Source organism: Podarcis filfolensis, assembly GCF_964270895.1.
Source record: "Podarcis filfolensis genome assembly, chromosome: 5".
NCBI lineage: Eukaryota > Metazoa > Chordata > Lepidosauria > Squamata > Lacertidae > Podarcis > Podarcis filfolensis.
Window position 1 is genome coordinate 60,767,333 of NC_139608.1, and position 24,676 is coordinate 60,792,008.

The window sequence follows — 24,676 nt, forward strand, 5'->3', positions numbered from 1 at the left end:
AGGTTAAGAACAGTTTCAGGTTAAGAACGGAGCTCTGGAATGAATTAAGTACTTAACCCGAGGTACCACTGTATGTTGCTTTGGCTTTGTGAATATCACATTTGGAGCAGGGAGGGTGGAATTGGGTAAATTCTGGGAACAATTGTAGGAAAAAGCTGTCCTTCTATCCAGCAGTTGTCTCTTTTACAAACTCACTGCCTACTACTATCTATCAGAGTAAAATTCATCCTTGTCATTAGGTTGTAGGGCTGTTTGTTAATATACAGTTTCCTGGGTGTAAATAAATGTGTGCACAAAACCGTGTGTGTGTGTTCCAGAGCTTTCCCTCTGTCCTCTTCAATGTCATTCATAGCCTGGCAGCAAGTAGATTAGTTTTGGAACAAATGCGTTGCCTTGATTGTGTGGGGAACAAGAGTTCCTGACCGTAACAGGTGGGTAGGCAGAGATGGACATGTGCTAAATCTGAGAGGAGGTGGGTAGCAATAAAGATTCCAATCCCACCCTTTCTTTTTTTCTTTACAATGTTTGCTATATTAGAACTCAAAAACCTGCCGTGTTTTGTTGAAGGTTCCCACTTGGCCATGTCCAAATCCCCTAATGGTAAAAACAAAACAAAACAGTGTTAGCCTCAGTACTGACCCTCGTGGAGTGCCTATGTCGACAACTAGACTTGCCTCACTCTATGGAGGCACAGGTTGCAGCCACAGCAAAGGTGGCATTTTTCCATCTCCGCCGTATTAAGCAGTTGGTCCCTTACCTTTCGCACCCTGATCTGGCCACAGTGATCCATGCGATGGTCACCTGCAGGCTTGGTTATTGTAACTCACTCTACACAGGGCTGCCCTTGAAGCTGACCCAGAAACTCCAGCGGGTGCAGAATGCCGCGATGAGGCTCCTTATGGGGTCCTTGCCGCGGGATCACATTCATCCAGTGCTTTACCAGCTGCACTGGCTCCCGGTGGAGTACAGGGTCAGGTTTAAGGTGCTGTTTTTGACCTTTAAAGTCCTATGCAGCCTAGGACCCTCATACCTATGGGACCGCCTCTTCTGGTATGCCCCAAGGGGGCCTTAAGGTCCATAAATAACAACACTTTGGAGGTCCCAAGCCTCAAGGAGGTTAGATTGGTTTCAGCTAGGGCCAGGGCCCCAACTTGGTGGAGCGCTCTGTCACAAGAGACCAGGGCCCTGTGGGATTTGATATCTTTCTGCAGGGCCTGCAAGGCAGAGCTGTCCTGCCTGCCCTTCGGCTTAGACTCACTCTGACCCCTTATATGGGATTTGGTAAATAAAATTTCCCTTGGCTTTTTTCCTGGCCCATGTAGGACCAGCATGGATAGCTGGCTCGGTTGAATATCTGATGTTTCCTCCCTTTATGCTCTTGATTTATGGGCTACTACTAAAATGAGACTGCATTTTAAGCTTCATTTTAAGCCGTATTTTAATTAACTGTTTGTTTGTTGTTGTTTTCTATTACGTTTTAATGTAATTTATATTTGGTGTTAGCTGCCCTGAGCCCGGCCCTGGCCGGGGAGGGTGGGGTATAAATTAAAAAATAATATTATTATTATAAAAGGCATAATGTTTCCGATCTCCTGACCATGGTAAGAAGTGTGTTGTATGTCCCTTACCTCTTCATCCTCTCCAACCCTTCTGTGGTTTGCTTCTTAAAGTATAATGCAACATTGTCATTTGCATTAGTGCTTATCATGGTTAATGCTAACCAGGACTTCCCTCATGGGTTACAAGTAAATCTAACTAGGATTCATCTTAGTTGGTTAATTTACTCTGAACTAAAGGAATCAGATGCAAAGGAAACATTTGCTTGCGGTTGGAGTGCAGAGGTATGAAAGTCTGCAGCGTGTCCAGCCTTTAAGTATTGCTGTGTTTAAAGGTAAAGGTAAAGGGCCAGTCGTGTCCGACTCTAGGGTGGGCCAGTCGTGTCCGACTCTAGGGTTGTGTGCCCATCTCACTTAAGAGGCCGGGGGCCAGTGCTGTCTGGAGACACTTCCGGGTCACGTGGCCAGCGTGACGAAGCTGCTCTGGCAAGCCGGCACCAGCGCAGCACACGGAAACGCCATTTACCTTCCCGCTAGAAAGCGGTACCTATTTATTTACTTGCACTTAGGGGTGCTTTCGAACTGCTAGGTGGGCAGGAGCTGGGACCGAAAGATGGGAGCTCACCCCGCCGCGGGGATTCGAACCGCCAACCATGCGATCGGCAAGCCCTAGGCGCTGAGGTTTTACCCACAGCGCCACCCGCGTCCCTATATTGCTGTGTTTAGGATTGTATTAAAAATCCCAACAGTTGCTGAGTCACATGTGTGAACCACTTGCAAGTGGCTATAACTCCACCCTTCTGCAAGTGCACCAGACAACAGGCATCACTTCATCATTGTGTGTCTTTGTGCGTCTTTGTGTTACGGTGAAAACATTTAATGCAAAAAGGAATGCAGTGGTACCTCAGGTTAAGTACTTAATTCGTTCTGGAGGTCCGTACTTAACCTGAAACTGTTCTTAACCTGAAGCACCACTTTAGCTAATGGGGCCTCCTGCTCCTGCCACGCCACCGGAGCCTGATTTCTGTCCTTATCCTGAAGCAAAGTTCTTAACCTGAAGCACTATTTCTGGCTTAGTGGAGTGTGTAACCTGAAGCGTATGTAACCCGAGGTAGTCAAAATGTTACTTATATGTACAATATTTATTGCAATGCACAAAACCTTTGTAGAATCCCTACTTCATGTTACTACAACTTGTCTTCATCCAGTCAACCCACTTCCACACCAGTGGCTCATAAAATCTGGCTACTCTTTAACAAAAACAAAATAAAAACAGAAGCATGATTTCTTTCTCCTAAGGTAAATAAAAATGCATCTCTGTTCGCACCTTTTGTGCTTGCAGGTTATGTGCATTCAAATAACTGTAGCACTTTTTTCTCTTGGAGGCTCTCAGAGCAGTTTTAAAGTACCTTCTTGTGAAGTAGTTGACTCCCATAAGGATTCCATGATGCTACATCCATTTCCCAAATAGTTTGACCAAAGCACTGGAAGAGTTAGTGATCTGTTCAAATTGAACTCAGTGCCAGGCTAAGCTGGAAATGGAACCCCAAGCTCTGGGATTCTGCAGTTCCATATTCACCTTTCACTAATACAAGTGGCAGAGAAGTAATTTATTTTTCATAGTTGTAGATGTAACCCTAAACAGGATTTTAAGTTTCAAAAGAGCAATGCAAATTATTTCTTTCTGTTGAGAAAAGGGAGAATTTCAAATCACAGTTCCGAAGCTTGTGTTTGCTGTGTGTATGTGGAGGGGAAGAATGGGGCTTTTCTCTGCCCTGGGGCAGTGGAGAAATCGGTTAAATTCCCTTTCTGCTCTGATTCCATTAATTATCAGTCCACCCACAGCTAATGCTCTCTGCATTTAAGCCCACCAACCCATCCTGCACCCATAGATGCAAAGACACATTTAGCACCACTGTAATTTGGCCCTTATTCTCTGTGAAGCAGAATGAAATTCAAGCACAACGTTGAGGTCAGAAGCAAGTGCCACCATAGAGATAGAATGCTTATGCAGCAGCCTTCTAAAGTGGGATTGTATAATGAACTTGCTAAATTTATTCTCTTTTCCTTTCATCAAGTATACAACAAAACAGGTGTTTTCAATTGTTTCTGCCTTGTTACTGTTCCAGCTCCTTTACCTGAAGACTTACCATGACCTAAGGTGGAAGCGGTATATCTCAAGTAGCACCTAGAACTATGTATCAAGCAATTGGAATCTTAAGTCTCCTAATTTACACTGCAATCCTTTCAAAGCCAATGAAACTTACTTCTGAGTAAACATAATTAGGATTGTAGTGCAGGTCTCTTTGGCCCATTAAATAATTATTCTACACCACTAGTTGATTTGCTGAATCTGGGCGTTTCTAGGATAAATTGAGGGAGAATTGTAAGAGCAATATTGACATCTTTGCTATCTGTAAGTTGTCCAAGCAAGGATGGAATGGTGTTCTCTCTTGGCTTCTTCTTTCATGGTTGCTGTTAATAAGGGCTGTCAGAGGGTAGGGTAGAAGAATCCCTTCTATTCTTGGCTTTTTATACACAGAATGGGGCAGAGAATGGAGGAAGCTTAAGGTGGAAGTAACCTGTGAAAAACCTGGGTCACTTGTCTGACGTGAGAAGACTTGGGTTTGATATTTAGCTAAGTTTTGCCAAGAATAGACCTAATCGATCTAACTTAGTCAATTAATTTCAGAGGGTCTACTTTGAGTAAAACTTGAATGAATACCAGCCCAATATAGTTTTCAAGCACTGGTCCAGCTGGCACTGTTACATGTTAGCTGAATTAAATTGTTGGCGTTTTTTTTTGCCCTTCCCCAGCTTTGGGGGGTGAAGTGAGCCAGAAAACTGAATAAATAAATATACAGACTTAATAAGGAATGTGGTGGGTTTTCTTCTTAGAACTGTGATATTATTTAATCTAGTGTATTATGATTTTGTAGCTTGAACACTGTCTAGCTCTAACTTTCTTTACCTACTGTTTATACTATCAGAGCAGTTTCCATAATCCTTTGCCAATGCAATAGCTTTCCCAGGTGTTAAATTTCATGGATACACTTGATTGCAGTTTTGAGGTTCTATGCAATGTTTTCCTGTCGTGACTGATCTATAAACCCGACCTTTAGAACTGGTAATATTTGTGCAGTCAAATTTGTCTTTGAGAAAACAAACAGAAATGATATGTTTTACTTGAATTGGATCTATGGTTCAAAGGTTTATGAGTTCTTGACAAGTATTGTAGAATGGTCCATTGTGTTGCTTTTCTGAAATAGTTTAATTAGCATGATTTTTCATGGTTCTTGGGCTTGTGTGTTTTATTGTGGAACAACGAAGAGCTTTGTGCCTTTAAAGGCTGATAACTTGTTTATGTCATAAAGCTTAAAATTGTTAGTCTTTAGGTTCTCCATGATCCTTTGCTGTTTTGCTATATCAGACTAGCATTCATATTCTAGATATGATTCTTTAATATGCATTTCAAATGCTGGGAAATGCCCTATTTATTCTGTAATACACATGATAGCAAGCTGGGACTTCTGAAGTTTTAGATTTGGGAAGAAGGAGGCAGGCTGCTGTCCATGGAATGTCTTCCATGGAATGTCTACACTAGACCTTATGCAAGCACCCATTTTAATACTTTAATAGTTGAATTGAATTGAGACTGTTCTACACATCTGGCTACTTGATGTGGAGTAGTATGCAGCTCGATGATTTTTTATTTTTTTTATCCCAGAGCCAAAGATCAGCAGAGCTGGAATGGGATCACACATTTTCAGTGGTGAAATTAGCCAGAGCTAGTTTTCCTGTATGTATTCCTTAATTAGTGTGAATAGGACTTTACAGAGTTTCATGACCCCAGGAAACTTTTACAACCCAAAAAACATTTTTTTGCAAGCTTCTTCACACAAACTGCCTACACCCGTAACGCTAATTGAATATTTGAACTGGGCCTTAGTGTCTGGAACTTCTTATCTGCCCCAGCCTGTTTGAGTTTGAATTTGTTGACTTTCTGGAAACTATGCAAACTTGTCTTGTTAAGCTGATGATGATTCATACTGCTTTTAACATTTTATGGTGTTAATATTGTAGCTATAATTATTTGTTATAGGCATTTTAATTATACACATATGCCTCGATACTGGGCTTAGTTAGTGTGGCTGGTTGCTGTCCAGATCTTGAATGAGACTGATATTCATGATCCATTTCCGTTGTAGTTTTGGCATGAAAACTTTTGTTGGTCACCCTGCATGGAAGATTGTGTTCTCGTTGATTCTCCTTGACCTGTCAGTTGTCTTTGATACCACTGACTATGATACCCTTTGGGCTCAGCTGTCTGATTTGGGGGTGGGTGGTACTGCATTGTGCTGATTCCCATCCCCAAGGGAGCCCAGGGAAGCAATAAAATAATAAAAGCAAGTCCAATACAGATGCTGGCCAGGAAATATATTCAGTTCAAAGGCTTGTTGAAAGAGGAAGGTCTTCAGTAGGTATTGAAAAGGCAACATATATGATGCCTGACTAATGACCAAGGGAAGGGCATTCCAAAGGCCTGATTCCTACATAGGACATCCGTAGGAGGCCTTCTCCTGCAGAGCGCAGTAATTTACTGGGTATGTAAGAGATGAGACGGTCTTTCAGGTGTCTGGTTCCAAGTTGTATAGGACTTTATACACCAAAACCAGCACCTTGAACTTAGCCAGTAGCTAACTGGTTGCCAGTGCAATTCTTTCAATAGCATGGTAACATGTTGATTATATTCTGCTCCAGTGAACAGTTCAGCTGCTGCATTTTGCACAAGCTGAAGCTCTGATCTATGGTCTTTTCCTCGTCTGAGTCCTCACGGACGGCCTGACAGATCTGTATTGGAAGCAGCCTTATACTTGGGTTAGACCATCTCATTCAGTGTTGTCCACAATGACTGGCTATGGCTCTCCAATGTTTTAGACAAGACACATTTCCAGTCCTACCTGGAGATGCCAGGGATTGAATTTGGACCTATTGCATGCAAATGAGATGCTCTCCCAATGAACTAGGGCCCTTCCTCCTATGCATGTACTCTCTCGTAGATAACAGCTAGGCAATTTTGTAAATTATTTCAACTTCTAAAAAAACATAATAGTTGTTTTCCCCAGTAAGCAATAATAAACCCACATAAATTGTAAATAGCAGATGAATGTGCGCTCTTTTAAAGTAGCCCAGATGGATCAGCATCCCCAGAGATGTGTACATGGGTATTTTAATGATTATGTACACACTTTTTAAAATGCTAACATTTGCAGTGGGAAATGCAGCCAAGGAAATGCATTTGGCAAGTAAATGTGAGTTGCCCTTAGTGCATAAATATAAAAAAGGGTCAGAGCCACAGAGAAACTAAATTAAATGCAACAATCATGTAGTCAGTTTGATGTTCTGTACTTGAAGCTGCCTCCCATTTCTCTGCTGTTCTCTCCAGACAATTTGTAGCATAAGTACTGCTTCTGTCTGCTGAGTTTTTAAGAAGTGCAACAAAACTATGCACTTGCAAGGATGTGTAGAGCAGCAGATGGAGGACATGGCAGAAAACAGAAAAGTATATCAAACATTTTCCTGCTTACATCTCCCCCCGACTCCACTTTGAAACAAACCCTTTTCCTATTTGCTGCACAAAAGCAAGAATAGCAAGAGGACTAGGAAAGTGTTGCCAAGGTGCCCCTGCCTGCCACCTTCTCAAAGATACAGCGAAGGAGAATCCATGGAGATATTAACATTTAAGTAATTTAACTCTCTACAGGTGGGCCCTGGGATATTCTTACCAACTGAGATCTTTAGATCCTGGGCTGCTAGCAAAAGCCTTTGCTTGGAATGACAGAAAGAGAATACAAAGTGAAATGCAAGCCTGCTTCCAGACAAGTTGCTTCTAGTGTGAATAATCATTGCTCTTCCCCTGAAAGCTACATCTGGATTTGCAATTTGTTTTTTTCCTGTCTGCTGTCAATGATATTTGCCCTGTTTCTGTATGTATGTTCGGACCGTTATGTTTTATCTACATCAGTGTGAATTCAGGGCTGATGTGGGTGGGGAAGGGAAAGGCCCAGTTCATCTGGATGGCTTTTTGAAGCTCAGCACACATTCCCAGTTGTACCTATGGGAGCTTTGGGCTTAATAGCTCCCTCGCTGTATTTGCCTCAGGACTGCAGCTGGGAATGGAAGGCGTTAAATTCCTTTCCCCTGAATGTTTTAATACTGATAAATCCCCCAATTCCTGCTATTGATTTTTTAAAATGATGTTGTTGCTTATTATTATTAACATTTAATAATAATAATAATTGTAATAATATAATGATATTCACTTTTCACCAGCAGGTCCTAGTTTAAAATTCAGAATTAAAAATAAATTAGTCACAAGAAGAGTAATTTCACATCTCAGGTAAAGGTGAATCTTCAGCATTTGCCAAAAGTCGCATAGTGAAAAAGCCAGAAGGAATTCCACAATTTAGGGGCTGCCACAGAGAATGTCCTTTTCTGGACTGTGGCCCCTTCTACTGGAGGTGGAACTGCCAAGAGGGCCCCTTCCACTGGCCCAGGAAGGTCCATAGGGAAGGAGGCGTTTCCCCCCAGCTATTTGGGGCCTAATGGTGTATTTAGCATCATGTATTGTTTGGTCCTACGGATCCAGAAGAATGAGAGAACCAACGTTGTCAAGGTGTCTTGGGGCCTATGATGCTCCTGAACATGCCTGCAGAACTGTTCTGGGACAACAATGCAAGTTCTAGATATTGTGGGAGGAATTCAGCATCATGTCATTATGATTGTTCAATCAGGACTGAGCATTTCTGCTTGCCATGCAGAATGAGCTCCCCTGTGATGGCCTGGGATTCGGACTTGGAGGCTGAACCTGAGGAATCCCAGCCTGCACAGGAGTTCCCACCTTCAGAACCAGCTGAGCCAGGGCTGGGGCTTGAGCCTGCAGGGTCCTAATCCTGTGCTGGATCTTCAGGTACAGGCACCAGCTGAGGTGATGGAGGACCCATTGGCTGCAGGTGCTCCACTCTCAGCCCTGTCAGGGGAAGCTGAAGTTGCCTCTGGGTCCGGTAACCCTGCAGCCTCTCCTGAGCTGCAGAGGTTCAGGGCAGAGAGGCGGAGGGAACTAAGTTCCCGCAGGAGGAGTGCTCACCTCCGGGCCAGGAGAGGCGAGTCACCTGTGGACTGGGGCCGCCCTATGCCTCGGGGCAGATAAAAGCCAGCCAGCCCCAGTCCCAGGTTGCGGGAGCAACATTGTTGATAGCCTGTTCCTGCCTGCACCCTGTCCTGCTCCCCTGCCAGAGTTCCTGACCTCGCCTGACTCCCTGCCTTGGACCCAGCTTCAGCTTTGATGGACAGCCTCCATACTGCACCCTTGACCTTGGACTGGGCTCGGACCTCGCCGCACGGTTAACCTTTGGGACCAGCACATCCCCTCTCCTTTCCCTCACCGGGCTGTTCTGGGAGTTCTCCTGACTCCACCCCACCCAGACTGATTTTGGGGGGTGCAGGGGGAAAACAGTGCAGTTGTTTAGTTGAATCTGGCCCCTGGTGGACACGTTGCTGCTGCTGTCACTGCTGCCTAATGAAGACCACAGCAGAATTCCATCTTGCTGCCACCATCACCTAGTAAACTTCAGTAGAATGGGGAAGCAGGCATGACAGTGGAAAGGCCCAGCGTGGAGCTAAAGACCGCTTACCGTTTCCCAGGAACTGGGGAGGGGGGGGCAAGAGTCCTCACCCGGCTGACTGCGGGGTTCTTCTGGGATATTCGAACTGGCCAGTCGTTACCCAGACTAGTGGCTGGGTTTTTGGAGACCTACCTGAGGGAGCCAGTCTCCACTTAGGTCCACCTCTGTGGCTTAAATTCTGACTGTGCTGTGAGTGGACAGTGTAGTAACAGACTCTTTGTTGTGTTTCATGCGGCAGACTAACATCCCTCTGAAAATGTCTACTAAATGTAGGCTAATGTGATCAAGTACATCAGATACTCATTTTGAGCAGCAAGCAGTTTCTTCTGCTGATGCTGCCCCCCCCCCGAAATATATTCCTGCACTTAATACTTACTCTCTTTTTGCACTTCATATTTTCTTTCTAGTGCATGTAAAGGGTAAAATATACCAAATATTCATATATTTATTCTCCTGGTCTTTGAAACTTCAGCTGTGTTCAGGACATCTTCATATTCACATCAAAATCATGTTGATGTGTTTTATTTGCTACTGGTTTTTTGTTTTGCTAGTAAATACTGTCCCAACCTATTGTAGCATTAAAACTGTTCAAATGAATTATATATGCCATGTTGGCACGTATGTTGCTTGGAAGAAATCTCTTTTAAAAATTTAAGATCTTTTACACAGTAGCACACATTGTAAATGTTCCCATTCTTCCTTTTCTCTTGAGATGAATAATTTAAAATATATATGTAGTTTTTTTTAGAAAAACCATTTCTTGTGTAGGGAGCAAGTCATTTTAGAACATTCTCTGTTCAAGTTACAATATCCCACTTTATAACTTGATTGCATTAGCCTGTTGACAACAATACTATCATAGCTAAAGCTCATTAGTAGAACTTTTTAATATCATTGTGCATCTTTGCTAATGCTATTCTTTTTAAGACAATGTAATTCAGCAAAATCACTTATCTACCTTTTATGATAAGCTATTAGGTAATGAGCAGGTTTGAGAAGTTAAGTACTAAAGAGCTGTGTGTTTATGGAAAGTGAACAAAAGAGGCAAGCAGATGTGGGTGAGTTATTTAGCACAGCCTTGTAAGTAAGCCTATAAAAATTACTGCCCTCTTAAAATTTTTTGTGTACTACTAGAGCTGCAACAGGAGGGATAAGAAGCTCCTATTGCCTTGCAAGACACCTTCTGGAGAAGAAACCCTACAAATGTAGAGTGGAGTCCATAAGGCTGTTGAATGGCATCTTGCATGCCTCCTTCCAGCAACTCCTGCAGCCAACCTGGTGGCAAATGTATTGCTTTGCTTTGCTTTGCTTTGGACCACATCGGCGAGGCCGAGGGAGGGGGACAGTTCTTGTCACCTGGGCAGCCCTGGCTTGTACTCCAGGATACTGTACACTGAGAGGAGGGAACCTCTTATTCAGGGAACAAATTTAGTCCACCTGTCCTCTTTATCTGAATCTTGGGAATTTCCCCAAGGCTACAACCCACCACTGGCCTTGCTTCACATATGCCTTTAGCATTCTTGTATGACTGGAATGTGTCCTTGAACTCTGATAATGGCTTTTATTTGCCCAGAGGGTGAACAGAGAGTGGTGTGTGTATAAACTACTCTACAGTGCAAAAGTAAAAATTATATTTATTATGCTGCCAACTCTTTCCTCTGGTTCCACCCATCATTGCCACATGCCCCTCAGAATGTTACCCAGAAGAGGAATCTATCCTCAGGTTGGAAGAGCTTTCCCCACCTCAGTGATGTTTTGAGATAGAGGGTTGTTCCTGGTAAAATCTGGAAAATTGAATAGGACAGCTGGAGATAAATGGTGGCAGAGTGTGTTGGGTTGGCGTTGGGGAGAACCAAAGGAAGAATTTGGGCAAAGTTTGATGGAAGAAATAGGAAAGTCAGAGGAGATTTGTGACAACCCTGGCAACTGTTTCTGATGACTGAAGTCTGGCTTTCTCAAGCCAGCGTTTTGTTACAGGACATAGCAGAAGCTCTATGGAGTGAAAGTTGAGTCAGACCTAATTTGTGCATTTGAGGGGAGAAGGGTTGCCGCAGAAAACAAAACCACAAGTCTGCATGCCAAATCACTTGTGAGAAGTCCTTGCTGATGAGGTTCCAATGACTGAAATCATACCAGCACATGCCATGCAAAAGCAGGGGTTGCTCTTGTATGGTTGGAACTGTTCCAGTCTTGTAGGAATTTATTTTATGTATATAACGGCCTTAACAGAGTTTGGTTTCAAGCTGCAACCCACCTACCCTTTTTGCAGGCAAGAACTAGGTCTTATTGTCCTCAGTGAAGAGTATGGGTTTGCCTCTGTGCAAGGAAAAGAAACCAATTGTTGTAACTTGCTTGGCCTTGCCACTCCCGTGAAAGGCTTGTCTGTAAAATATTGTTAGCTTGTGTTTTACACCAAGCCAGGACTGAAAAGTAGAATATTTGCACCACAGATATTTTTTAAAATCCTATAGTTACAATGCTGAAAACATTTTCCAATTATAATTTTAATTGGAAATATGTATGTGTATTTTGTGACATGGGGATGACTAAGAATCGGTCTCCATGCCCAGATAAATGTGTCTTCCCCTGTTCCCATCATACATACTGGAGCTATTGCTATGGAGTACAGAACAAATGTTCTCAAACAAGCTTGACGTGTGTGATGTAAGCGTCATGGAGGAATGAGTTTGTGTTAATACATTGCTATTTTGCCTTTCCCCTAAGGAGCTCAAGGTTACGTGCATGATTTTATCTTTACAACAGCCCAGTGAGATAGGTTAGGCTGAGAGACAATGACTAAGCCAAGTTACCTAGTAAGTGTGAGAAATCTAGCTCCAGTTCTCCCCAATCTAGCCAGTACACTACACTGCTGTTGGTTTGCATCTGTTTCTCTGACTCTTACCTAACTTTATGATAAATAAAAACCATACACAAGACCATTAGAAGCACTTGTGTTCATATTCTTTATTCCTGAATATTTGAAGTTGGGGGAGATACAACTCAAAATTATTCTAATGTAGACTCTGGAAAGTATGTTCTCATTGTTCCAAATAAGTCTATTAACTTTTCTTATGTCTTTGCATAAAAGATGGGGAGGCTGCTGTTTGTTTTAACATTATTAAAGTTTAATTGTAATTTAAGAAGCATAAAAACAATCTACAATTTTCTGTGATGCTTTCAGATTTTGTCTCCATTTCAGAGACAGCATCAGTCAGAAAGAAACATATGACCCCCATTAAATGGAAAAGTGGATAAAAAAAGAATGCTGTTCTTTCAGTCACAAAGAACTTTTAAAAAAGGATCTTTTAGCTGCTTTTGTGTGGAAAAATGTACCAAGGTTAACAGATTCATTTTAATCTGGAGAGTTTTGACCTTTGATCAGACATCTGTCATGTAGCTTGGTTTTGGCCTTCATTAAAAAATTCCATCTATAGCCAGTTAGTCTATAGCATTCCTCAATTTAGGCCTCATACCCTTTTTATTATTCCGTTGCTATTCTCCTCACTCTTCCCCAACTGAAGGAGTCATTGTAGAAATGGATAAAAACCAAGAATATTGGAGTACAAATTATTATTATTATTAAATTAAATTTGTATACTGCCCTATACCCATATGTCTCAGGGCAGTTCCCAAAACAAAGTTACAATATACGAAGCACAAAATACATAATAAAAGCCAAACCACAAAATGCATAATAAAAACAATCAAAACAATTAACAATACTAATGTATACACACGAATAAACAATACACTCCTTGACAAAAGACCCTAAACAGTACTCCAGCCCCCAAATACAAAAATCCGAATGAACATTTAACAACTACTTTAAACAACTGCACCCTCCAAAGAAAACAGCACCCACCCAAGTTAATACCCCACCCGCTAAAACAAATGAATCATCAAGATTTCAGGGTGGTATACAATAATAAAATCCTGCGCATAGCGACTTAAAATATAATAAAATACATTATGCATTAAGATTCAAACTGGTATCTCTAGAACTCTGAAGTCTCATATAAGCTTTTTTTGCCTCAGTTCCCCCCAAAGGCCTAAAACTGCACTGCAAATGTAATAGAGCTATTTGAAATATGATAGCAGGGCCAGCCCATCCATGAGATGGGGTGGAGCCTTGGGCTCCCTGCCCACTCCACCACTGATATAGAAGTAGTGCCTGCATCAGTGCCGATTTCCAGATAGATCTCACTGGAACCCGTCCTTACTTCACTCTACCGCCAAGCAGCTAGGTAAGGGATACTTCTGCAGGGATGCTGTGGTGGTCGGGGCAGCCCTTCCCATTTCACCTCAAGCGGCAAAACACGATACGCTGGTCCTGTATGGTAGACAATGTTCCAGTACACCCATTATTCCGTTCTGTTTCCCATCCAATATTCACAGGGCAGTAAGACAATTCTCTGACATGTTGATAATTAATAGTCTCCGTTTCTACATCATTCATTCATTAAATCTATCTGATAAGTCATTTTAGTTTGACCTCTGCGTGCCATACAAGGGGTTATTTCTGTCTAACCTGTTGATACACGAGCAAAGCTATGTGAGTGCTTCTGTGGCATTTTTTTTAGGCACTATGTTTTGTTTGGCAGCATTCTGGTAGCAGTTGAGAGCTGGGGGCTGAGGGTCATGAATATTCTGGCACATCTCGAAAAGCGCCTTCTGATGATGGTGCTTCGAAATGGTGTGAATTGACTGCTGCGGCACAGCAAGAGATGAAATGTTGCTAAGGCAGTGGGGTTTCCTCAGCAGCTGAGACTTTCCTCTTTTCATGATGGGCAAGAGTTGAGAATTTTTTGTGTGTGCTGAACCACTACAAACATCTTGCCCATATTCTCATGTCGCCTCTACTGAAACTGATTCCATAGGATGAAGCCAATCAATTTCTGACCCTGTGCAAGAATTCCCAGTATGCATTCTGTACAAAGGGAAAATCGTATTTAATCTTGGTGTATCCAGCCATGCCGTGCCAGTAACCACAATGGAGAAGGCTTGTAATAACAGTCTCAGTAGGGGGTTTGCTTCAGTTTTCTTAACTGGATGGGCAACTGTTTCTTTTACTGTTGTGCATTCTGAAAACACACAATTTTATTCTGACTTTCATCACGAGCGGCAGCACATTTTATTTGCTGACTGCTTGGTTATTAAACAGGAGCATGCTGAATTGTTTATTATTCTATATGTTCATCTTGGTCTTGTTTGCAGCTTTAAGGGAAAATGCAAATGGAGCAGAGAAGACTGTGATTAGTGTTTTACATAACTGTCACTTACTGTAATTACATGTTTTTAATCAGTAAAATTGCTTCCATGTTCTATTAACAAAATTCTTTCCTTTGACTCCCTTTCAGAATTCTGAGTAACAACAAGATCTTGTGGTTAAAGAACAACTCTTTCATTGGACTGAGATTCTTGGAGAGACTGTGAGTAGCTGTTCAGTTCTCCCTGTAATTCCCCCCCACCCCACCCCGAACCCTGTTTCTTGTAATCATTTGAAATGTTTAAATAAATATGCAGAACAACTCAGAAGCTCTGCGGTGTGTACAAGATTAGGGTTTCTGGGTCAGACTTTCAGAGCAATACACATAAAGAAAACGAAAACTGCACTAAAGCAGTTGTGTCAATTTGGAACAAAAATAAATGAAAAGGAGGAAATGTGCATTTGCATAACCTGTTGGAATGAAGGTTGGCAAATAAAAGATTTCGCTCCAGGTTATATGCTGCATGGTTAGATTAACTCTTGAGTTCCCAGTCTACTGTCTTAGCCAGCCTCCCTCAACCTGGTTCTCTCCATATGTTTTGGATCCCAACACCCATTATCCTTGACTGCTGACCATGCTGGCTGAGGCTGATGGGAGTCATAGCCCAAAATATCTGGATCAGAGTACGTAAGTGTGGTTTTGGCTTTCTGAATAAATGGACCAGGCTGTGCCTAGTAATAATAAATGACCAAGGCAGATAACTGATAGCCTCTATGGTCGCCCCCCCCCCCCGTTGTGTTGTTATATGTTTGGCTTAATCTGAAAAATCCAAGGAGACAACCATAGGTTATGAGAAACACAGAACTGGGTGGAAAACATAATCCTTGTATCAAGTTCCTTCCCCCACCTCTTCACTTTGTACTGCAATTTACCTCATATCCTCAAGACATCATCACATTGACAGAACCTTCAGATTTCTGCCAGTGCAACCAATGGTGTGGAATACATAAAGGAAAGCAGTTTATAACAGGAGGAAGATACTATGAGTTACAGAATGAGTTCTTCTCATTCTCCTGCAGAGACGTCTGCTGAAAAACAATTCTGATGGGATTAATCATTCATCCTGTAAGGTTACAAGTATAATATAAATATAATTCATACAATTATATTGTATGAATCTAAAAACGGTTCCTGTAGTTCCAAGCTGAAGATACTTTACATGGACTTTCCAAAAATCATGCTTGTAGTTGAACTTTTGGCCCCCCAAAAGGGAAAAGAAAACATCCAGGATATGTGCTATCCCAGAGAAGAAATTAAGATCCCATATTTGCATGTTCTGCAAATATGGGCTTCAGGGCTTCAGTATAACATGTCTGTCTGTTTGCCTACAAAATAGTTAAGCATGTTGGATTGAAGTGAAAAAGGATTTAGAAATATGGACAAATTTGAAGTTATCATTGTTAGGCCGAATTGCTGTGATAAAAATGAATGTGTTGCCAAGGATGTTGTTTTTGTTTCAAACATTGCAAATTTTGGATAAGATGGATTGTTTCAAGAAGTGGCAGAAAGATATTTCCAGATTTGTTTGGCAGGGCAAGAAGCCTCAAATAAAATTTAAGATATTAACTGATGCCAAAGAAAGAGGTGGATTTGCCCTGCCAGACCTTAAACTTTATTATGAATCAGCTGCTTTTTGCTGGCTGAGAGAATGGCTGCTTCTTGAAAACACCGACGTGTTGGATCTAGAAGGCTTCAATAATGCATTTGGCTGGCATGCATATTTGTGGTATGATAAGGTAAAAGCACATAAAGCGTTTAAAAATCATATTGTTAGAAAAGCATTGTTTAATGTTTGGATAAGATATAAGGATTTGTTAGAAAAGAAAACCCCAAGATGGTTGTCACCAATGGAAGCGAAGGCACAGAAAAAACTCAATATGGAGGCCAAATGGCCGAAATATTGGGAAATTCTGGAACAAGATGGAGACAGAATAAAATTGCAGAGCTTTGAAAAATTGAAAAACAAAGTGCGAGATTGGCTCCATTATTACCAAATAATGGAGGCATTTAATTTGGACAAAAAAGTTGGTTTCCAGGTGGAAAAATCAAAATTGGAAACAGAATTGTTAGATTCCAAAATCAAGAATTTGTCAAGAATGTATAACTTGCTGTTGAAATGGAACACTCAGGATGAAATGGTGAAATCAGCTATGATTAAATGGGCACAAGACGTTGGACATAACATAATGATGGCTGACTGGGAACAGTTATGGACCACAGGTATGAAATTCACGGCATGTAATGCCCTAAGAGAAAACTTAATGAAAATGATTTATAGGTGGTACATGACACCAGTCAAGCTTGCAAAAATTTACTATTTGCCCGACAATAAATGTTGGAAATGTAATGAGACTGAAGGTACATTCTTTCACCTTTGGTGGACATGCCCAAGGATTAAGACATTCTGGGAGATGATTTATAACGAAATGAAAAAGGTATTCAAATATTCAAGAGTAACTGGATTTGTCTGGCCACCAGATGCTCAAGCAACTTCCCTAAAAAGGATATAATGGCAACTAGCCCAAACCCCAGGGTTCAGCACTTAGTAGCAACTTTGGCCTCTGGCCATTTCTGACAGAGATGCCTAAACTCCCACTTCCAATAAGCTGCCTGGTGGCTCCAAGTAAATTACCTGTATCTTACCATCCTGGCCCAAGCTCCTTGATATTATGAGATCTAACACTTTCCCCATCCAATCTGAAAGACTGGGAAAATGGCAGCAGACTGACAATGCTCACTAGAAAAATTACTTCTGATCCTCAAAAACGGCTCTCCCATCTCTTCTCCTTACTGTTATCTTGACTCATGACATGTTTCATCAGGGTCACTGCAAATTAAATGTGGGAAATCATTTCACTATATTTTAAGAGGTGAAAGTCTAGTAAGATTAATTGAACTACGCAGTAGTGCTAGACATTATTGATGACACCATTTCAGCACATTATGTTAAAGGAATAATATCAGTAAGGATAATGAGCGCAGTGTATCTAATAGAAATCTAACATAAAACGAATTGATGGCAACAGCCAAGTATTAAAAGGGCAACTGTGACTCATGTGACTGTGATTAGGGCCATAACTAGAAGCAGGTCTGATTTCATTAATCTAAGCATTTCTAAACTATGGGGCAGGGCTATCAGCTGGAGCACTGATTTCCACCTTCACTAAATTTGGAAGGAGAAAAAAGAAGGAAAAGGGAGAGGAATAAGTGCAGCAATCATCCAAGGTTTTCTTTTCTCTCTCCCCAAGATTTTCTGAGATGTCAGAGATGGCCACAGCTAATGATGAAATATTAAACGGGGCTGATTTGCGCTAAAGGGAGAGTACTTGAATGTGTTCAAGGGAACATGTATGCTTTTATGTTGAGATTCTAATGTATTGTCAGGAAGAACTTTCTTCCCACTAAATTGGATGGTGATCATTCCTCCCGTCCCTTTTTCCTGTGCTGAATGGCAAAGCTTGCTTACATAAGGCACTTGAGTTTAATTTTCTGAATTTTGGGGGATCCAGGAGAAAAGCAAAATGAAGTGTTTGACATTCCAAGGGATGTCAAAAGTACTTGTGATCCTGTGAACAATGTAATGCATTTTAAATTTCATTAATGCAATCTATTGGCCATTTGCCGCTGTAAGCCATGGCTAATTACTTAATGAGAATATGCAGATGGGTCCAACTTTCCTCCCCTTGTGCAAACAGGAGTGTAAAACTAAAACCAGTGGTTCAGTGTTGTTTCCAAACCAGGGCTTATGGCTTATTTTGCTTCAAACAAACATTCTCTGGTTCGCCAGAAGCGGCTTACTCATGCTGGCCACATGACCCGGAAGCTGTATGCCAGCTCCCTCGGCCAATAAAGCAAGATGAGCACCGCAACCTCAGAGTCGGCCACGACTGGACATAATGGTCAGGGGTCCCTTTACCTTTACCAACCTCAATGTGGGAACCAGCCTACTGTTTCTGCTTTAATAAATGGGTCTCATATTTCTGCCATTTATAGTTCTTTTCTTTTTTTAACTGGGTAGGAGAAATGTTACAGTGCTGTTGTAACAAACAGGAAAACTACATAGCCGTCAAGAAGTATGTGTTTCTGTATGTGTGTAAATACACACACACATGCACACGGTGCACCATGGTGCTAGGAAGTTTTCACTCACCTGGTTTGCACAACATGCTAAGCCAAACCTTATCATCCTTGCCTTAGTGAAGCTGTGGTTTCCCAAAGCAACTGCTGTACACCTCTCCAGTCTTTTTTCCTGCCATGTCAAGCCTAAGTTTGCCTTAGTGTGTTATTCGAACTGGGGCTTGTGGTTAAGGTCTCTCCTCACTAACCACGAGCTTGTAACCAAGTTTTGTTCTTGGTTATAGCTTGTGGTTTTTTGGGAGAGAGCTTACCCACCAAAACCACTCCTGTTAAAATGCTGAGCTAAACTTTGGCTTAGCTCAGGTGGTGCAACAGCAAAAAGGACTGGGGAGAAGGAAAACCTCCCTCTGCAGGATCCCGCATGCTTGTGCTGTTTCACTAAGCCAAGGTTGGCTTAGCATGTCACGTGAGCCACTGTCGTCTAATGACATTAACTATTCCTTGTGAAGCCTTTGGTCATCGAATGCTTCTTGCCTTCCGAATTTCTTTTTCCATTTTTCTGCTTCTCTCATGCTCATCTGAGATTCTGAGGTTTGTTTGTTATACTTAGGGGCTTAACCTCTGGTTATCATTGATCTTTCTTTAATAATGCCCATCATTCCAGTCAATATTAAACTCTACCATGTCAAAATAGTTATACTGCACTTCAAACCACATGCAGCTTTATTATTTTCCAAGCTATCTGCAACCTGTATACTCCATTTCATATGAGAAATATGTAGTCTTTGATACATTTCATCTGTAAATTTTGTTAGGAAATTTATAAGCATTAGCATTAACCCTTGGGTGGGAGATGAGGGAAGTGGTGATATTTATTTGAGGCGCTCATGCTCATGTAGTATTTTTTCTCCTTTTCTTTTCTTTTTTGATGGTGGGGTCAGGTGAAGAGTCATTGCCCAGTCTATTAGAAAGTAGGTTCTGTACCTTCCCCACCCTTGGGTGACAGCTTGCTATTGCAGATATATCCCCCACCCCTGACCAAGTGCCAGACAAGGGGGAATGCTTGGTATGAATGTTTTATTTAGGGGGAGTGTTTGTATTTGTGTACTGTTGCTGCTTGTATGCGAGTATTTGTCCAGGTTTGTCTGGATCTCATTGTGTAGACATGTGGGGGGGGGGTTGCTGGTTGAGGATGCGAGACTGAGTCATGGGAGCGCTTGCAGTGTGGGCAGTGTGATTTGAGGGTGTGTGAGAATGCTGAAGTTAAATATATTGGTTTAGAGTATTTGATGTAAGTTTGTTGATTGTGTAAGTGTGTGCTTGAGTGGAACTGAATGCAATGTATTACTAGCTGTAGTTCAATTAAGTTGTGTGTACAGGCGCTGGGAATTTAATTGGTTTATTTAATTGCATGATGGATTGGCATATGGTGGTTGGGAAGAGGAAGTTGTTTTCCTTTTGCCAAATTGTCAGTCCAGTTATTTAAAAGTGTGGAATGTGCGCTTTGTGGCAGATTTTCATTTGTTACATTTGGTTTCCTGGTGTTTCAAAGATAAATAATTGTATCCTGCAAACTGGAGATGCAATACACTTCTGGAAAGAAACAAACTTATGTGTGTGCTGTATACAAAAAAAATCATCCCTAACCGTGGGCAGTATTGGATAGTTTCCAGAATATGCAGATGAAAGTAGCCCTGCTTCTTTAATTTTTAAAAGAAAACCATGGTTACTTTGAATATGATCAGAATTATAAAATGTGTATATTAAATGGAAGGTAAATAATATTCCATTGCCTTTTGTCTTTTGTTATGTCACATAATCAAGGCTGATTAATCTTTATGCCTTGTCATTCTGCTTCCTAGAACTTGTATGCACCTCAACTTCTCTTTTCATTTGTAGACCTTCAGTCATGTTTTATTCTTCTCAGCTATCACTATGTCTTCAAGACTGACTCTTCTCTGAATTAGTCAGCCTTGTCTGCCATGTACCTGTCCCTGCCAATCCAGTCTCTTTGTTTATCTTACCATGTCCTTCTGCCAGCTTTCTCACAGATGAATCAAACTTCTATTGCAGAGAGACATATTCTGTCATTATTAGTATGGTTTTGGAACTATATTCCTTAGTACTGGCATGACAATACATATTACATGTAATGCAAAAAAGTGGGTGCCAGTCCAGTTCATCCATCAGGTGCCCTAGTTTGAGTTTTTACCATTTTACTTCACAATCTATAAAATATAAAATAATTTATATTGTTAAGAAAAAGTTTGAGTTTTTGTAAACAAAAAAAAAGACACATGAGCTTCACAGATGACAATCTGTACAGTGCTTCATTGAACTTCATTTGGATGTCCACTCTATTTAATTATGCTTTATATTTGTAATTGTGCAAAGCAAAAAAAGAACAAAAATATTTTTGGAATAATGTTATAAGAAGGAAAACAAATATTTAAGGTACAAGCTCCAACCGTGATGCATTTTATACTATGTAACAAGCTAAATTTAAGAGGTTCTTTTTAGGTGCATGTGTGCTACTCAGAAGTGTTCCCATTGAGTTCAATGGGATTTACTCCCAGGTATATGATTGCAGCTTAACTTTTGCTTATATTTCTCCCTACCTCTTTTATTTAATGAACAGATTTCACACCAGCCATTATCATAATACATTTTAAAGAAATGAAGTTGCCTGTATTTACAAAAATGTTCAAAGCTTGTCATGTTAAAGACCAACAAATCTTTGTTCTGGGCCTCCAGAATTCTACAACAAAACATTAAAAAACCTACAACTCATTGAAAAGCCTTTAAAACTGAAAGGCTCATCTACCACACAGTTATATGAAAAGGCAAGTAGATTTTTCTTGCACAATGCGGATAATGCACAAGTATTATGCTATCATTTTTTGCTGCGTTTTCAAGCAGAGTTCATGCCAAGTTCACAGACTATGTAAAAGGGGTTTGTTAACTGGAGCTGCCATTCAATAGAATTGATCCTCTCTCAAGGTCAATGCAACATTATGGCCTTCCCTGAAAATATCTGAGTTCTGAGTTTTTTAGAATCCATTGAGTTCATTGCCATCAACATGTTTACAACATGTTTCAAAACCAAAGCTAACAATAGATCACACTGATGGCTGCCTTAATGAGAATGTTTAACTGATAATGCTTTTTATTTACTAGTATAATCATTCAAATTACCATAGGTTCTTTGTTCTGTCAACCATTTAGTGAGCTTATCATCTCTCATTTGTGGAAATGTCTCTTGAGTTCTGTAGCTTCCTATTGCATGCATTTTCTTTCCCTTTCCAGGCATTGAAGGCCCTAGTTAGATGGCTGCGACAATCTCTTTATGCTTGAGTAGAAGCAGCGCTCAGCGCTGTTAACAGGAAGGAAAAAGCCCTTCAGCTTATTTGTGCCTATTGACCACTTGGCCTATCACACATTGGCTGCTCCAGATTCACTCACTTTTCTTATGTTGTCAAATCAAATGCATGCATCCCAGAGCACAGAGGGGAAATTCCTCTTAAGGTAGCTGCTCAGATCTGTGGTTCCAGTAGGAATATATTATGTATTGAAAGGGGAATGCTAGATGAAGAAAAGGGAATGGGATAGGCCAGGGCTGAATTTATTAGCAGTTTATGGAAAAGAAGAGAATAGGAAGTTGTGTGAAGAAAATGCTTCAGGAGATTTTTTAGTGCAAGGCTATATGGATATCTTTCCAAATACATTATTTGCATTCAGGTCTGAATGGCTAATAAGTTTAAATGCTTGCAAATTTAGCAACAGAGGGGGTGACTGAGAAATGATAAGACATTTTAAATGCACCAGGTAACGAGGCTGGCTTATACAGTAGTACCTTGGTTTAAGAACAGCCCTGTTTACGAACTATTCTGTTTACGAGCCCCGCAAAACCGGAAGTAGTGTCCTGGTTTGCGAACTTTACCTCGGTCTAAGAACGGAAGCTGAACAGTGGAAGGGCTCCGGTGGTGGGAGGCCTCATTAGGGAACGTGCGCCTCGGTTTAAGAATGGTTTCAGTTTAAGAACAGACTTCCGGAATGGATTAAGTTCGTAAACCAAGGTACCACTGTACTGAGAATTAATGTTGTTTCTTTAGTACTGTTCCCAAATGAAGCAACTTAAGCTATCATTGAAGCTGTATGGAAGAATATGATGGATGGAAAAGCCTTCATGTAGAATAATATCTTGAAAGAGGAAGCATTGAATTCATGTACTGAAGTTTGGTGTGTGCCAATTCTAGCATTGCTTAGTGTGATTAAGAAGTGTGGATAATAATGTAATAAATAAGGTATTTGTACACTAGCCAGTTAGTGAGCCTATATCTGCATAGACCTAAAGTCCCACATTTTAATTTGTGTGCAGGCTTTCTAGACAGTTTCTACATATGGTGTGTTCCAATCCTGTTTTCATGCATAGTTTATATGTCAATAGGAAAAAGTGCCAGAAGTGGTGCATGCACAACAGCCTAGCACATTGGTGTAGTACAGGGAGATATGCCCATGCCTCACTTGTTTAGTTTTTTACCTTCTAGGGAATCATCAACACTCTTAAATTGCTTTTCATACCTATGGTTGTGGATGCTTTCATATTTTCCTTAAATGCAACATGCATTTGAACAAATTAAAAATGTCAGGAGGTAACTGGAAGGCCCATATGGAAGTTTTTATAGCAGATTGGATGACATCAAATGAAAAGAAACCTTCTATTAAACACAAAATGGGATTCTCCAAAGCCTGGAGGGGTGGAGGTTTGTATGGTTGACATTTTAGTTTAGGAGATGTTTGGACATAATACGAAACAAGTTTGGAAGGCAATTGAGGCTTCTAGGCCAAAGTTAAATATAGACAAAAATTGTTTCTGTGTTAAACATGGCATAGCTCTTGGGGCATGCGATTGATCCAAGAGAAAGAGAGCAAGCTTAGGAAAAGTCAAAGTTGTACCTGAAATGCCACTGCCTAATGTAATACAAGGCAGTATATAGATTATTTTGAAGGCAGATGATACCAAACTACAACTATAACTTTTTCTTTAAAAGTGAAGTAAGATTTAAAAGATTCTTAACTGCATCCTCTAGAAGGCACTCAATTTGAGTGGACTCTAAGCATTTATGCCCTGTTTTATTTAAGAGTGACAGATCCTAAAAATGGAATGTTTTCTCCATTAGTGTTGTTAAGGATGCATCCAGATTTGTGACTTTAATAACTCTACCTAAAGGTCACCATGCATATGAGTCAATTGATCTGGTGATGATCCCTGACATTTACATGATTACACAAATACAAGGGATTAGCATGTTACAAATGTCATTTCTGCGATCCAATATTATGAATGGATATTAACACACATTTGTGGGAGGTTTTTTTTTTTGTGACAATCGACAGAAGATTTTTTTAAATGGAAAAAATAGGTGTAATATTTGCTAAGCAAATGAAAACTAATTTGGGGAAGTGACAATTTAATTTTCCAGAAGATAAATTATTTGTAGAAAGGTTTCTGGACATGAGTTAGTGAACATGTAAATGTTCAGTGTTTCTGAAACATGATTTATATATTTTAAAAACTAGGTATTGGGATAACGTGTGACTTATCCCTAGGTAACTGTATCATAAAAGGAACAGTAGTTCAACCCTGGAAGATCTCTAAGCAAGCTGAAAGCCCACAGATTAGATGTGTCTTTTTACAGTTCTGTCTAAAGTAATAGGGAGGAATGCATTAGGTGAATATGATGATACTACAGATCTTTTATAGGGTTAAATCTCCATACTTGGTCTCAGGTGAAATTATTTGGTAGACCCCAACTTCATTCCTTTCACCATGTCTTATAAATGATGAAGGAAGTTAAGAGACCACATGCATTGGACCTTGCTGTCCTAGATGGAAGGAAAGACTCTCCAATCATCAGACATGTGTGCTGTGTAATATGGAATGAATTGATAAATGAGGACAGCACTAACGGATTGAGGGAAGATTTAATGGCATGCATTCATTTCAAATTCTGAGAAGCAAATGAATGAAGGAAAATAGAAATTTGTGAAGTTCATGTGCATATAAAGATCAGTTTTGCTTTGGTAACCA

The 24,676-nt window shown here is 40.7% G+C and overlaps 1 protein-coding gene across 2 annotated transcripts in view; it reads left to right on the plus strand.

Moving 5' to 3' along the window:
- Window positions 1-24,676, plus strand: part of ADGRA1 (adhesion G protein-coupled receptor A1) — a 313,062-nt gene that overhangs the window by 26,910 nt on the left and 261,476 nt on the right. For both annotated transcript variants that reach the window (XM_083616838.1, XM_083616839.1), the window contains one exon: window positions 14,599-14,670. In XM_083616838.1, coding sequence (XP_083472964.1) covers window positions 14,599-14,670 — 72 coding nt within the window. The remainder of the gene's footprint in view (window positions 1-14,598; window positions 14,671-24,676) is intronic.